At 42.9% G+C, this 16,201-nt stretch overlaps 1 protein-coding gene across 1 annotated transcript; it reads right to left on the reverse strand.

Annotated features, from left to right (window-relative positions):
- Positions 1-9,576: 9,576 nt before the first annotated feature.
- On the reverse strand, positions 9,577-12,804 carry LOC140593367 (uncharacterized). The gene is made up of 2 exons (XM_072717767.1): positions 12,011-12,804; positions 9,577-10,368 (listed from the first exon to the last, which is right to left on the reverse strand). Exons 1-2 carry the CDS (start codon positions 12,021-12,023, stop codon positions 9,593-9,595), a joined length of 789 nt encoding a protein of 262 aa, XP_072573868.1. The 5' UTR covers positions 12,024-12,804; the 3' UTR covers positions 9,577-9,592.
- Positions 12,805-16,201: the final 3,397 nt, after the last annotated feature.

A 16,201-nucleotide genomic window follows, 5' to 3' on the forward strand; every position in this document is an offset into this window, starting at 1 on the left:
CTAGAGTGGGTTTATTTTTTTATTTGTATTTTTTTCTTTTTATCATTCTTATTGTCTAGTCCCTTAGCCCCCTCCTTTATCCTTAATCAACCTGGGTGCTGCTTGCACAGGGTTGCCTAATGTGTTTGAGGGAGATTACACTGGAAAGCTGGGTTCCCTAGCCTTTTTTTGTGTTAACCATTGAAAGTCTTGCAGTTCCACATAGTGTGAAGCTCTTTTGTTTGCCCCGGCTGTTTTAAACTGTTTTGTATACTACCCAATTGGGAGTTAAGTGTTGCTTTATTCAGTGTGTGTCAGGGTCAGCCCCTGCTGTGGTCCTACCGAGTCCTGAACTGCAAGACTTTCAATGGTCACTTAAGGTACCTGAGTACTGTGAGGGTTGCAGGGTATTGGATTGAAGTGTATATTAGGATAAGTGGGTTTGCACAGTCGCGTGTGGTATAGAAACCCTAGCTTCCCACCAGTGTGTCTACCCGCCCTTGGTTCAATAGGCCTCTGTCCCAATGTCTTGGTGATTTGTTTTCTTTTTTCATCTTCCCCTTTTTGTCTGTTTACTGTCCCTTCCCCAACATCAAGGTAGTGACCTATTTAATTGGTGACCAATCAAGAATATTTGTTGTTAAAGGTTGTACTTTTATATTTCTGTAAAACCTGCATCTGTACTTCTTATTAGAGCATTGTTCCCTTGCTCTGGCACACTCAGTAGGTAGTGAATCGCAAGGGGTGGCGTAGTCAGTGTACAGTAAGGGGCGCCACAACTAATAACACTCAAAATACCGTAATGTTCATCATAACAGAGTGGCTGTTCTGTCCTGAAACCGTAAAGCTGGAATTTTTTTAAACATAATATGCATTTTATAAAAAGAAGTTCTCAGATGACACCGCCATTAAGACTCAAAAAATTGGCCAAACATGATGTAGAGAAGTGCAAACGTGATGAAAGTCGTACCCCTCGTTGCACAACCTCATAAAGGTTTTGTTTTTTTTAAATGATCATTCTGGTTTTTTTTTTTGCAACCAATTTTTTATTGGGTTTTACTACAATGCACAAAAAAGTGACACATCAAAAACTGTTCAACATACAAAACAAAAAAAACACCAGAACCAAGAGCAAGACATTAAAGGAAACAAAAGAATATACATCTATATACATATACAGTAATATACATACAGCAATAATAAATAAAACACATACACCTATAAATGCAAATGCATGCACACCCCCAGACATCCACATAGATACACAACACACACACCAAATATATTGCCATATAGCATATCTACATAACCGTACCAGAACATAAGAAATTAACCAGACACAATAGGTGATGTGCTCTCCTCAATGTACTGTAGTACAAGTGAAGCATTATGCTCCCAATTTTTGATAGTAACGTCTGAGGCACCATTTATTCAAGCAGCAGACAGCTCCAACATGATCAGATTGTAAAGGGAAGCCCTCCAGACTATGAAAGTGCAACGACTCGGGTCTTTCCACCTTGAGACCAACAGAAGCTTTGCAGCGACAGAGGATAAAGAAATCGTCTGTTGCTGAGAAGGGGAAAAAGAAAGGAGAGAGAACTCTAAGAGTAACAGAGATTGAGGAGAACAAGGGACAGTCACATCCAGCAGATCAGAAAGAAAGGAGGAGACCGCATACCAAAGAGCGGCCACAGGTGGACATTCCCAGAACATACCAAGGGCTCTAAGTGGGCACAATTTACAAAGGGTATCAGGATCGAGAGCCATAGCGAAGCGCAATCGTGGAGTACAGTACATCCTGTGCACAAAACTAAACTGAACGTGCTGGTGATTGGGATTTCTAGAAGCCCGCTTAATATTTTTTAAAATGGTGCGCCAGCACAATGGAGAAGGAGAAGAGATATCACCCCATTTACGGGCAACAGGTGGAATAACCTGACCAGCATTACGCAAAAACATGTACAGCGTGGAGACTGGTCTATTAGATTTGGACAGGGAAGCCACAAATTTGCAAAGGGGGTGAATAGGCAAAGGAGCAGAGAAGGAAATCCCACATGTTCTGAAGACAGATCGCAGTTGTAGAAAGAAAAAGAAGGAAGAAGAAGGGATAGGAAATTTAGAGCTGAGAGCCTGGAACGTGAGGAGGCCAGAGTCATCAAATAGATCACCCAAAACACGGATTCCGGACGAGATCCACCGGGAGTTTGTGATGGGCTGACCACCAATGTTAAGCGCTCTATTAAGAAATACTGGTGTATTTGAGTGCCAGACAGGGACAGAGCCAGTGCGCTTCTCGACCCGATGGAAAATCTGCACAGCATAAGACACAATTGAGCCTAGCACAGGTTTAGCTGCCTTAGCTTTCAGGGAGAGAAAAGGGAGATGTTGCAGCTGATGCGGACGCGCCAGATTCTCCTCTATTGGAAACCAGGAAGGCGGTGATGGGGGAGGCTGAAGCCAGTGCCAGACCGAACGGAGAACAAAGGACCAGTGGTACCATTCATATTCCGGTAGAGCGAGACCCCCATCATCTCTAGAAAGAGTAAGAAAGGAGTACCTTATGCGAGGCTTGCGGGCATTCCAGAGAAAGGACGTTACTGTCGACCGGACATCTTTCAAAAAGTGGGAAGGGGGCGGCAAAGGAAGCATAGCACTTAAGAAATTTAAGCGGGGCAAAAAAAAAATTTCCCAGAGGAAACTCCAATTAAGCCTGTCAAAGGCCTTCTCGGCATCCAATGAGAAAAGAGCAGTGGGAGGAGAGGAAGAATAATCATTTTTAACAATATGCAGAAGACGACGCATATTGTCGGCTGCGTAGCGAGCTGAAATAAAACCAGTCTGATCGGGATGTACAATCTTAGCTATCATTAACTGAAGGTGGCGAGCCAACACCTTAGCCAATAGCTTAACATCAGAGTTCATTAAAGATAGGGGACGGTAGCTGGAACAATCAGCAGAGTCTTTGCCCTGTTTTAAAAGCAAAGAGATTATCACAGAATTTAAAGCGGGGTGGAGCTGAGAGGAGCGTATGGCGGAGGACAGCATACGAAACAGAGGGGAGGCTAACTGTGCCCAGAAGGTGAGCAGCACCTCAGCTTGAATACCATCCATCCCAGGAGCTTTATTCTTAGAAAATGACTTAAGGGCCTCAGTGAGCTCACAAAATGCAATGGGGGCTTCCAGTAGTAAGGCATCCTGCTGAGCAAGTATAGGGAGAGAAGCCAGGGAAAAAGGCGAGTCCAGGGCTGTCTGAGATGGAGGGCTGTCGGATAAGTAGAGATCCTTATAGAAATCAAGAAAACGGTCATTAATTTCAGAAGGGTTGGTGGTTACAGCTCCATCCTTGAATTTTACACTTGAAAAGTGTCACACTGGCGGAGCCTAAGCGCCAACAACTTACCAGGCCACTAGCGTAATACCGTGTCCTAGTGCGATGTACAAGAAATTCAGCCTTACGCAAAAGTAAACCATTGCGTTCGGCCCGCACCCTGGCGATACGAGCCTCATGCGCTTGGTCCAAATGCACCAATGCACTCCAAATGTGTCTCCTGCAAAAAAGCAATGTCCACCCTATTTGTAAACAAAATGTCTGTGACACTAGAGCGCTTCTGAGGGGCCGAAAGCGTCCTCACGTTCCAGGTAGCCATAACTAAGTTAGCCATCAGCAGCTATAAAAGACATAGATCCACAGCACAATACTGGAGAGAGAGAGACGTCAATAGAGTAGCACATCGTTAGAGAAGGAATTAGTGAAAACAGACAACCCATAAACAAATAAGCTCCAGTAATACAAACCCCTAACACCCCATAAGACAGAACACCATCATCCAATGAGCCGAAGGGCGCGAACCCCAAGGCAAAACAACCACAAAACACCCCCCTCCCCCCCATCCCCCCAGAACAGCACGGGGCCAAAAGCCAGCGCGTGACACGCAGGGGATAAGGCATGCGTGAATACTCAAGCCCGCCGGCCACCCCCGGCGTAAACTACAAAGCAAAATCAACTATAGAACAGACACAAAATCGTTTACAGAAAAGCACCCGATTTATATACTCCACACGCACAGTGTGACCGCAATATAATAACAGGCAAACAACAAAGCAGACCGAATAAGCATATTAAATTGGCCAGGACTCGGTGGAGGTGAAAGCGCCGATTGCCTGAAGAGCTTCTTCTGGGTCGGTAAAAAACCACTGGTTACCCGCAAAAGAAAGGCGAACTTTAGTCGGGTACAACAGAAAAGCAGGAACACCAGCTTCCCGAGCCTTCTTCAGAACGGGGGACATAGCCTTGCGAGCTCGAGCCGTCTGGGCGCTGTAATCGGCGAAAAAAAGGATTTTTCGTCCCTCGAAACGAACCCAGTGAACCCAGAACATGCTGAGCCCTCCAGCTCCACCTTCTGGATCCCTGTGGGCCCTAACAGCACGTGGCAGCAGCTTGAGATCGAAGGCCGCAATTACCTGCGGAAGCTGGATGAGCTCAGCATCCCCGAGGGACTCTGGAGCATTACGGACTACGGCGATGACCACACCGTGGTCATGTCCGTGCATGTCCCCGTGCATGTGAGCAGTTCTCTGCGAACATGGGGCATGAGGCAGGAGGAGAGGCCTCCTCAGAAGCCCGCTGGCACCAGTCAGAGGAAGCGCAAGGCCGAGCCCGACGACACCAGCGGCTCAAGTTCTCCTCCACCGCACAAGAGGCCCATGCGCTTCTGACTGGATTCCATGTTTTTACGCTGTAAGTTACATTTTTATTTCAACATAATTAGAAGATCCCGCAGGAAAATATTAGTCAGTTACTTAATAAATAACCAAAAAGTAGTTGAATAGGACAGCTGGCCAACGTATCTGTGTGCTTCCACTGACTGGCACCCTGACATATATAGTGATGGATTCGAAATCTCATCGAGTAACAGTCCTTTATCTCAACTATCTGCACCATTTTGCCAAGAGCGAGAGTTTGCGCATCCAGAAAGTTTAACCGTTTTTGTTTTATTTCAAACTGCCTTCATTGACCGGAAACCGTAAATATTTTAAACTCTGCGCTAAGACACATTCGCATGGCGTTAGTTTTACCGATTCTGACGGGATAAGAAACGTGCGCAATTTCTCAAAATTACCACACAGTGGAGAATTAATGCCGGCAGGATCTTACTGTCTACAAAGCAAGTTCAATGCAAGTATAACCTTCACAAGTAAGACGAAGCATGGCGGCGGAAAAGAACAACATTTTTATTTTACAATTACTTCAAAATTAGGAACAAAAATACGACCAAAAATTCTTTAGTTTGACATGTGATCAAAATACAGAGTAAACTAATACATGATAGCATGCATGCAAAAGATCAACGGCAGAACAGGGACTTTTAACGTTGTCTGCATTAAAAAGGAATTAACCATCCCTCTCAATATAAAATTGGGATAATTTTTTTCTCTTCAGAGGCCTCCATAGAATAGTGCATCCATCCCCTCACTCATGTGTATAGAGACGTATCCTAAGGCTCTGTCAGCAACATTCAGATCAACAACAGCATCAACAATTTCACAGCCAGTTTTAAAACTTGCTTAAACGCACAGTGATTGCAGAAAATGATAAACAAATTAGGTAATATTAATTAAATTATTAAATTGTGCAGATTAATAGTGAGAAAAGGTTATTGAATTTTACATTAAGATAAATGAGAACTATACGTGATTACTAATTATTGTTAACTAATTTACTGTATGAATTTCTCCCCCTCGTTGTTAAAAATCATTATATGTCAGGGTGCCAGTCAGTGGAAGCACACAGACACGTTGGCCAGCTGTCCTATTCAACTACTTTTTGGTCATTTATTAAGTAACTGACTTAGGACTGGACGATATGGCAAAAAATTATATCACGATATATTTCTTAATTAGTACCCCCCGATCAAGATCCCCCCAAATAGAAAAAAATAATTCGAACCATGATCTCACGAGTCGTTATGATTTTGACGAGAGAGATTGCTGCTTCCCCTCCCGCAATCGCGCAGCTCATTTCGCTCTGCCCTGCCTACTGAGAAACGGACTCATTTGCATACTAACAGTGATTGGATGTTTAGCTGGGGGGAGGGTGAGTGGGGGATCTCTGCCGAGTGCAGTGTGAGCCCGCGCACAAACAGAAAGAGCGAACAAGAAGTGAAACTTATCATCTCGTTTGTGCCTTTTTCAGTGGATTTTTCAGCTACTGTAGTAAATCTTGTCCATATTCAGTTTGTGGGTAATTATTATTTTCTTCCTCAACTTCTAAAAGTTTGATTTAAGGGGGCAGGACGTTTGCTTAAGGGGGCGTTGCCCCAGCGTAGAGCCGGCCCCGACATACATATTGGCTAACAAAAGGCATCTGCACCAACTAACAGCAGAAATTTACTAGTATACAATAAAAACCACCGTCGTTTCTCGATACAAACCTTTAATTATATTCTCCAAAATTGAAAACACAAAGATCGCTCACAAAAAACCTGCGGGGTGTACTGTAGTTCGTTTTTACAAAAAGCTAACCAGTGTCAAAATTAAATTCACGAGTCATTTCGCTCTGACACAGCTCTGATAAGTATCATACATGCGGTTACTATGGTTTCTAAAATGCTTTGTTGCTTTTGCCTTTAACAGTCTGCTTGAAAACAAATGCTTCAATATTATTTATGCTGTCTAAAAAAGTTTTACCTGGATCGCGTTTCACAGCTGCGTTGTTTAGCAAATTACCCTGCGAATGCGATTTGAATACGCGCTGTTTAGCACTTGTGATACATTTTTAAAAGCCGCCGAATCGTCACGGGGATCGAGATAACCAATGTTAAGTGCCGAATTTGGCAGTTCCACTTCAAAAACGGCAACTTAATAGGGTTGGCGAGTTAACCGAGGACGAGATAAGTGGGTTCGACTGTGTGTGTGTGTATATATATATATATATACGAATATATATGAATACATATATACACGAATATATATGAATATATATATATTCAAATGTATATCGAAATATAGGAAATGTGTTTAAAAATCGTATCACCGTTATTGAAAAAAATTCTATGGCGATATATATTGATATCGAATTATTGTCCAGCCCTAAACTGACTAATATTTTCCTGCGGGATCTTCTAATTATGTTGAAATAAAAATGTAACTTACAGCGTAAAAACATGGAATCCAGTCAGAAGCGCATGGCCCTCTTGTGCGGTGGAGAACTTGAGCCGCTGGTGTCGTCGGGCTCGGCCTTGCGCTTCCTCTGACTGGTGCCAGCGGGCCTCTGAGGAGGCCTCTCCTCCTGCCTCATGCCACATGTTCGCAGAGAACTGCTCACATGCACGGAGACATGCACGGACATGACCACGGTGTGGTCATCACCATAGTCCGTAATGCCCCAGAGTCCCTCGGGGATGCTGAGCTCATCCAGCTTCCATAGGTAGTTGCGGCCTTCGATCTCAAGCTGCTGCCACGTGCTGTTAGGGCCCACAGGGATCCAGAAGGTGGAGCTGGAGGGCTCAGCATTTTCTGGCTCAATCTGACTTCCAGGTTGAGTGTCAGAAGCCACAGATAAGGATGGAGATGAGGGCTCATCTTCACCCCAGGCCAAGGGGAGAGCCTCAGGAAGCCCATTAGCATCCTCAGTCGTGGATGCTGGAGCTGCAGGGGAAACCTCCCTTCTAGAGCTGGGTGATGGCAGCTCCTGTCCGTAATGGTCATCCTCCTCAGCTGGTGATTCTCCATCCCCATGCTGGACACCAGTCTCTGTACCATGATGTACCACTTGCAGCCGTGCAGTTGCTACGTGCAATAGGCTGGGATCCAACTCCTCCCCAGTGAGCCGCCAATAAAATGAAGGGACACTGAGGGCCAGAGACTGCAAGTTCTCCATGGTCAGTGGGCTCCTCTCGAAGTTCACGACCAGAATGGAGATGAACTTGTCCTCCACAAACTCATGAACTGGGACAAAATGGAACACAGAGAGATATATAAGAACATGACAATAACTGGATAAATACTCTACTACAAAATCAGTTTAAAATGAGTCCATGGGCTTCAGATTGTCAGATAAATGAAATAATGTGAATTACCGATAAAGCTAAGAAAGCTAAACCGGAACACAACATCCATGCATACGCTTACTCTCACACATATCCAAATGAATAAATATTAAATGAAACACATTTAGTCCTGCACTTTTGTCACTAACAGTGATCTTGCTTTTCATTTTCTTATTATTTAAACAAGATGAGCAAGAATGGGAGACAGAAGGGGAGTATAACGAACGGCATTTCCTTTCACATCGTTACAATTTCTCATTTTAAAACTCTGCTTCCAATGTATCCGTTTGCAGTTCAAAATACATTTGTTTCTGTAGATAAAAGTTGAATTATTCAACAGGTCGGTTATTTTACCTCGAAAACCAAAGGTGTTACTTATCAGCTTTACCTCAAAACTAACAAGCATTAGGCCAATGCAGACTTGGCCGTTCATTTCGTCTGTCACATACCGGGAGCTACAACTTTATTATCATTTAATCACTATAATCATTAATACCTTCTGGATCCATGTTCTCCACGTTTAAGGAGTGATGGATTCGAAATCTCATCGAGTAACAGTCCTTTATCTCAACTATCTGCACCATTTTGCCAAGAGCGAGAGTTTGCGCATCCAGAAAGTTTAACCGTTTTTGTTTTATTTCAAACTGCCTTCATTGACCGGAAACCGTAAATATTTTAAACTCTGCGCTAAGACACATTCGCATGGCGTTAGTTTTACCGATTCTGACGGGATAAGAAACGTGCGCAATTTCTCAAAATTACCACACAGTGGAGAATTAATGCCGGCAGGATCTTACTGTCTACAAAACAAGTTCAATGCAAGTATAACCTTCACAAGTAAGACGAAGCATGGCGGCGGAAAAGAACAACATTTTTATTTTACAATTACTTCAAAATTAGGAACAAAAATACGACCAAAAATTCTTTAGTTTGACATGTGATCAAAATACAGAGTAAACTAATACATGATAGCATGCATGCAAAAGATCAACGGCAGAACAGGGACTTTTAACGTTGTCTGCATTAAAAAGGAATTAACCATCCCTCTCAATATAAAATTGGGATAATTTTTTTCTCTTCAGAGGCCTCCATAGAATAGTGCATCCATCCCCTCACTCATGTGTATAGAGACGTATCCTAAGGCTCTGTCAGCAACATTCAGATCAACAACAGCATCAACAATTTCACAGCTAGTTTTAAAACTTGCTTAAACGCACAGTGATTGCAGAAAATGATAAACAAATTAGGTAATATTAATTAAATTATTAAATTGTGCAGATTAATAGACAGAAAAGGTTATTGAATTTTACATTATGATAAATGAGAACTATACGTGATTACTAATTATTGTTAACTAATTTACTGTATGAATTTTTCCCCCTCGTTGTTAAAAATCATTATATGTCAGGGTGCCAGTCAGTGGAAGCACACAGACACGTTGGCCAGCTGTCCTATTCAACTACTTTTTGGTCATTTATTAAGTAACTGACTAATATTTTCCTGCGGGATCTTCTAATTATGTTGAAATAAAAATGTAACTTACAGCGTAAAAACATGGAATCCAGTCAGAAGCGCATGGGCCTCTTGTGCGGTGGAGGAGAACTTGAGCCGCTGGTGTCGTCGGGCTCGGCCTTGCGCTTCCTCTGACTGGTGCCAGCGGGCCTCTGAGGAGGCCTCTGCTCCTGCCTCACGCCCCATGTTCGCAGAGAACTGCTCACATGCACGGAGACATGCACGGACATGAGCACGGTGTGATCATCACCGTAGTCCGTAATGCCCCAGAGTCCCTCGGGGATGCTGAGCTCATCCAGCATCCGCAGGTAGTTGCGGCCTTCGATCTCAAGCTGCTGCCACGTGCTGTTAGGGCCCACAGGGATCCAGAAGGTGGAGCTGGAGGGCTCAGCATGTTCTGGCTCAATCTGACTTCCAGGTTGAGTGTCAGAAGCCACAGATAAGGATGGAGATGAGGGCTCATCTTCACCCCAGGCCAAGGGGAGAGCCTCAGGAAGCCCATTAGCATCCTCAGTCGTGGATGCTGGAGCTGCAGGGGAAGCCTCCCTTCTAGAGCTGGGTGATGGCAGCTCCTGTCCGTAATGGTCATCCTCCTCAGCTGGTGATTCTCCATCCCCATGCTGGACACCAGTCTCTGTACCATGATGTACCACTTGCAGCCGTGCAGTTGCTACGTGCAATAGGCTGGGATCCAACTCCTCCCCAGTGAGCCGCCAATAAAATGAAGGGACACTGAGGGCCAGAGACAGCAAGTTCTCCATGGTCAGTGGGCTCCTCTCGAAGTTCACGACCAGAATGGAGATGAACTTGTCCTCCACAAACTCATGAACTGGGACAAAATGGAACACAGAGAGATATATAAGAACATGACAATAACTGGATAAATACTCTACTACAAAATCAGTTTAAAATGAGTCCATGGGCTTCAGATTGTCAGATAAATGAAATAATGTGAATTACCGATAAAGCTAAGAAAGCTAAACCAGAAGACAACATCCATGCATACGCTTACTCTCACACATATCCAAATGAATAAATATTAAATGAAACACATTTAGTCCTGCACTTTTGTCACTAACAGTGATCTTGCTTTTCATTTTCTTATTATTTAAACAAGATGAGCAAGAATGGGAGACAGAAGGGGAGTATAACGAATGGCATTTCCTATCACATCGTTACATTTTCTCATTTTAAAACTCTGCTTCCAATGTATCCGTTTGCAGTTCAAAATACATTCGTTTCTGTAGATAAAAGTTGAATTTTTCAACAGGTCGGTTATTTTACCTCGAAAACCAAAGGTGTTACTTATCAGCTTTACCTCAAGACTAACAAGCATTAGGCCAATGCAGACTTGGCCATTCATTTCGTCTGTCACATACCGGGAGCTACAACTTTATTATCATTTAATCACTATAATCATTAATACCTTCTGGATCCATGTTCTCCACGTTTAAGGAGTGATGGATTCGAAATCTCATCGAGTAACAGTCCTTTATCTCAACTATCTGCACCATTTTGCCAAGAGCGAGAGTTTGCGCATCCAGAAAGTTTAACCGTTTTTGTTTTATTTCAAACTGCCTTCATTGACCGGAAACCGTAAATATTTTAAACTCTGCGCTAAGACACATTCGCATGGCGTTAGTTTTACCGATTCTGACGGGATAAGAAACGTGCGCAATTTCTCAAAATTACCACACAGTGGAGAATTAATGCCGGCAGGATCTTACTGTCTACAAAGCAAGTTCAATGCAAGTATAACCTTCACAAGTAAGACGAAGCATGGCGGCGGAAAAGAACAACATTTTTATTTTACAATTACTTCAAAATTAGGAACAAAAATACGACCAAAAATTCTTTAGTTTGACGTGATCAAAATACAGAGTAAACTAATACATGATAGCATGCATGCAAAAGATCAACGGCAGAACAGGGACTTTTAACGTTGTCTGCATTAAAAAGGAATTAACCATCCCTCTCAATATAAAATTGGGATAATTTTTTTCTCTTCAGAGGCCTCCATAGAATAGTGCATCCATCCCCTCACTCATGTGTATAGAGACGTATCCTAAGGCTCTGTCAGCAACATTCAGATCAACAACAGCATCAACAATTTCACAGCTAGTTTTAAAACTTGCTTAAAAGCACAGTGATTGCAGAAAATGATAAACAAATTAGGTACTATTAATTAAATTATTAAATTGTGCAGATTAATAGTCAGAAAAGGTTTTTCAATTTTACATTATGATAAATGAGAACTATAGGTGATTACTAATTATTGTTAACTAATTTACTGTATGAATTTTTCCCCCTCGTTGTTAAAAATCATTATATGTCAGGGTGCCAGTCAGTGGAAGCACACAGACACGTTGGCCAGCTGTCCTATTCAACTACTTTTTGGTCATTTATTAAGTAACTGACTAATATTTTCCTGCGGGATCTTCTAATTATGTTGAAATAAAAATGTAACTTACAGCGTAAAAACATGGAATCAAGTCAGAAGCGCATGGGCCTCTTGTGCTGTGGAGGAGAACTTGAGCCGCTGGTGTCGTCGGGCTCGGCCTTGCGCTTCCTCTGACTGGTGCCAGCGGGCCTCTGAGGAGGCCTCTCCTCCTGCCTCACGCCCCATGTTCGCAGAGAACTGCTCACATGCACGGAGTCATGCACGGACATGACCACGGTGTGATCATCACCGTAGTCCGTAATGCTCCAGAGTCCATCGGAGATGCTGAGCTCATCCAGCTTCCGCAGGTAGTTGCGGCCTTCGATCTCAAGCTGCTGCCACGTGCTGTTAGGGCCCACAGGGATCCAGAAGGTGGAGCTGGAGGGCTCAGCATGTTCTGGCTCAATCTGACTTCCAGGTTGAGTGTCAGAAGGCACAGATAAGGATGGAGATGAGGGCTCATCTTCACCCCAGGCCAAGGGGAGAGCCTCAGGAAGCGCATTAGCATCCTCAGTCGTGGATGCTGGAGCTGCAGGGGAAGCCTCCCTTATAGAGCTGGATGATGGCAGCTCCTGTCCGTAATGGTCATCCTCCTCAGCTGGTGATTCTCCATCCCCATGCTGGACACCAGTCTCTGTACCATGATGTACCACTTGCAGTCGTGCAGGTGCTACGTGCAATAGGCTGGGATCCAGCTCCTCCCCAGTGAGCCGCCAATAAAATGAAGGGACACTGAGGGCCAGAGACTGCAAGTTCTCCATGGTCAGTGGGCTCCTCTCGAAGTTCATGACCAGAATGGAGATGAACTTGTCCTCCAAAAACTCATGAACTGGGACAAAATGGAACACAGAGAGATATATAAGAACATGACAATAACTGGATAAATACTCTACTACAAAATCCGTTTAAAATGAGTCCATGGGCTTCAGATTGTCAGATAAATGAAATAATGTGAATTACCGATAAAGCTAAGAAAGCTAAACCAGAAGACAACATCCATGCATACGCTTACTCTCACACATATCCAAATGAATAAATATTAAATGAAACACATTTAGTCCTGCACTTTTGTCACTAACAGTGATCTTGCTTTTCATTTTCTTATTATTTAAACAAGATGAGCAAGAATGGGAGACAGAAGGGGAGTATAACGAACGGCATTTCCTATCACATCGTTACATTTTCTCATTTTAAAACTCCGCTTCCAATGTATCCGTTTGCAGTTCTAAATACATTCATTTCTGTAGATAAAAGTTGAATTATTCAACCGGTCGGTTATTTTACCTCGAAAACCAAATGTGTTACTTATCAGCTTTACCTCAAAACTAACAAGCATTAGGCCAATGCTGACTTGGCCGTTCATTTCGTTTGTCACATACCAGGAGCTACAACTTTATTATCATTTAATCATTATAATCATTAATACCTTCTGGATCCATGTTCTCCACGTTTAAGGAGTGATGGATTCGAATTCTCATCGAATAACAGTCCTTTATCTCGACTATCTGCACCATCTTGCCAAGAGCGAGAGTTTGCGCATCCAGAAAGTTTAAACGTTTTTGTTTTATTTCAAACTGCCTTCATTGGCCGGAAACCGTAAATATTCTAAACTCTGCGCTAAGACACATTCGCATGGCGTTAGTTTTACCGATTCTGACGGGATAAGAAACGTGCGCAATTTCTCAAAATTACCACACAGTGGAGAATTAATGCCGGCAGGATCTTACTGTCTACAAAGCAAGTTCAATGCAAGCATAACCTTCACAAGTAAGACGAAGCATGGCGGCGGAAAAGAACAACATTTTTATTTTACAATTACTTCAAAATTAGGAACAAAAATACGACCAAAAATTCTTTAGTTTGACATGTGATCAAAATACAGAGTAAACTAATACATGATAGCATGCATGCAAAAGATCAACGGCAGAACAGGGACTTTTAACGCAGTCTGCATTAAAAAGGAATTAACCATCCCTCTCAATATAAAATTGGGATAATTTTTTCTCTTCAGAGGCCTCCATAGAATAGTGCATCCATCCCCTCACTCATGTGTATAGAGACGTATCCTAAGGCTCCGTCAGCAACATTCAGATCAACAACAGCATCAACAATTTCACAGCTAGTTTTAAATCTTGCTTTAACGCACAGTGATTGCAGAAAATGATAAACAAATTAGGTAATATTAATTAAATTATTAAAATGTGCAGATTAATAGTCAGAAATGGTTTTTGAATTTTACATCATGATAAATGAGAACTATACGTGATTACTAATTATTGTTAACTAATTTACTGTATGAATTTTTCCCCCTCGTTGTCACGGTGCCAGTCAGTGGAAGAACACAGACACGTTGGCCAGCTGTCCTATTCATTCAGCACCAGCCCATCTAGTAGAGAATTCAGCACCACGGACAGTGACCTGTGCTACTATGACATCAGGTTCCTTCATTGGCTCTATATGTTTTTCTAGAAATAACTAAATGGCTCTGTTGCAGAAATTTCCAGCCATAGACTTGGTTCCTGTATGAAGAGGATATATTATTTTTACTCAGACCTACAGAAAACCAGCTCTGCACGCGATCTCCCCTTTACTGCTGGAGCAGGGCACACGCAGATCAACAAGTGACAATGCAGCAAATACAGATGAACTATTTCTCACAGCTTCAGAAGGAGTCAGATTACTTTGTAATTCAGAGTTTGTCTAAGACTTCTGCTAGAACATTTTGTGCACTTGAGCCTACTTTCAAAATGTATGGCACCTGGGTCTACTAAAACAAGGTGATGCTGCCTGAACCACCAACCAAGGCTGGGGAGGAAAGGGAGGAATACTAGCCAAAGCAAGGAAGAAAAGCAGCCCACCCTATCTCATGGTCATGAATACAAGAGTTAGGGAGTGTTATGAAGAAGACACCACACTTAAGACCACACAGTGAATTACACCAGAGAGAGATATTGCATTCTAGCTGTGTTACGTAACATTCCTCAGCCTTCGGTTTTTTCCACACTATGAAGGACATAATTCAGGGTGACAAACAAAACAGCGGAACTGTAGGGCAGCCATTTATTTGTTTCAGTAGTTTTAAGAAAACTTGAACATAAAATGTTTGTTTTGCTTAGATATAAGTCCAGTTGTAGCAGACTTATATTGGCTTTAAGTGATGGATGTTGCTTGTGTTAATACTGCTTTGATTTTGAGGATGAAGTCTGAAGTGTAGGTGACATAGAAGCATGTAGTTTGATGTTTGGAGGTTGTAGTTTTTCATGGGACAATTTGAATATGGAGTACTGGTGTTGTACTTTTTAAGAGGACAGCTCACGAAAACTGATACAGAGTATTATAAGTACCTCTCTTTAAAGGAACTGAGCTCTCTTAGTGTATTTTACATCACATACACTCTTGGTTCGCTGGGCGGTCCATCCCACTGTAGTTGGAGAAAGCTGCCATCAGTCGTTCGGTGTAGCACTCGCAGGATTTACTAGGCTCCTGCTTAAACTGATGCATCATCATCCAGTCCATGCGCGGGGCGACCTGTATCAGAAGGGCTGCCACATAGCGAGGTCTGTTCTGCCTGGGATCCAGCAGGTCACTGACAATGTCCTTCAACTCCTTCATCTACAGTGTCAGATGACCAAAGTTATCTCCCTCTTGAGGATTTGTAAATAACAACATAGGGGCAAGAATTTTTTCTGCCTCGTCCTACTGCCTGAGTTTTTGACCGCGGCACGTCGTCACTGATAAGGAGGTGGAGTCGGGCGCTGAATGGTTATGATCCTCATCTGCAGGGGGGAGAGGGGAAGGGGCAGGGGAACCAGTTGCTACTCCTCCCTCGGCGGCATAAGGAGGAGACTGCTGTTTGGGCAGCAATGCTTGGGCAGGGGCCACACAGTTTATTCCTGGGTATCTAATTAGCAGACACCTTTTGGTTCCTTCAGGGGCTCCACAGACAAACTCATTGACAAAATAGAGTCGTCACAGACAAATGCTTTGTCACATGCTCAGCCGACATGGACTGTGTGCTGTTTACATATTTTTGTCAGAAACGGAAAGCTCATATGCATATCAGCATATTTTTGGCACAAGTGGAACTCCATCATTTTAAAGAGGGTAAACTCTTCAGGAAATTTACAATGTCAGAATAAACTGATTTTTTAACAGGAGTAACTAATGTGCCCTAATAAGGAAATACATACAATCAGAATAAAATACCTGTGGTTTTTAACAG

The sequence above is a fragment of the Paramormyrops kingsleyae genome, chromosome 11 (assembly GCF_048594095.1).
Source record: "Paramormyrops kingsleyae isolate MSU_618 chromosome 11, PKINGS_0.4, whole genome shotgun sequence".
In the NCBI taxonomy this organism is placed as follows: Eukaryota; Metazoa; Chordata; class Actinopteri; order Osteoglossiformes; family Mormyridae; genus Paramormyrops; species Paramormyrops kingsleyae.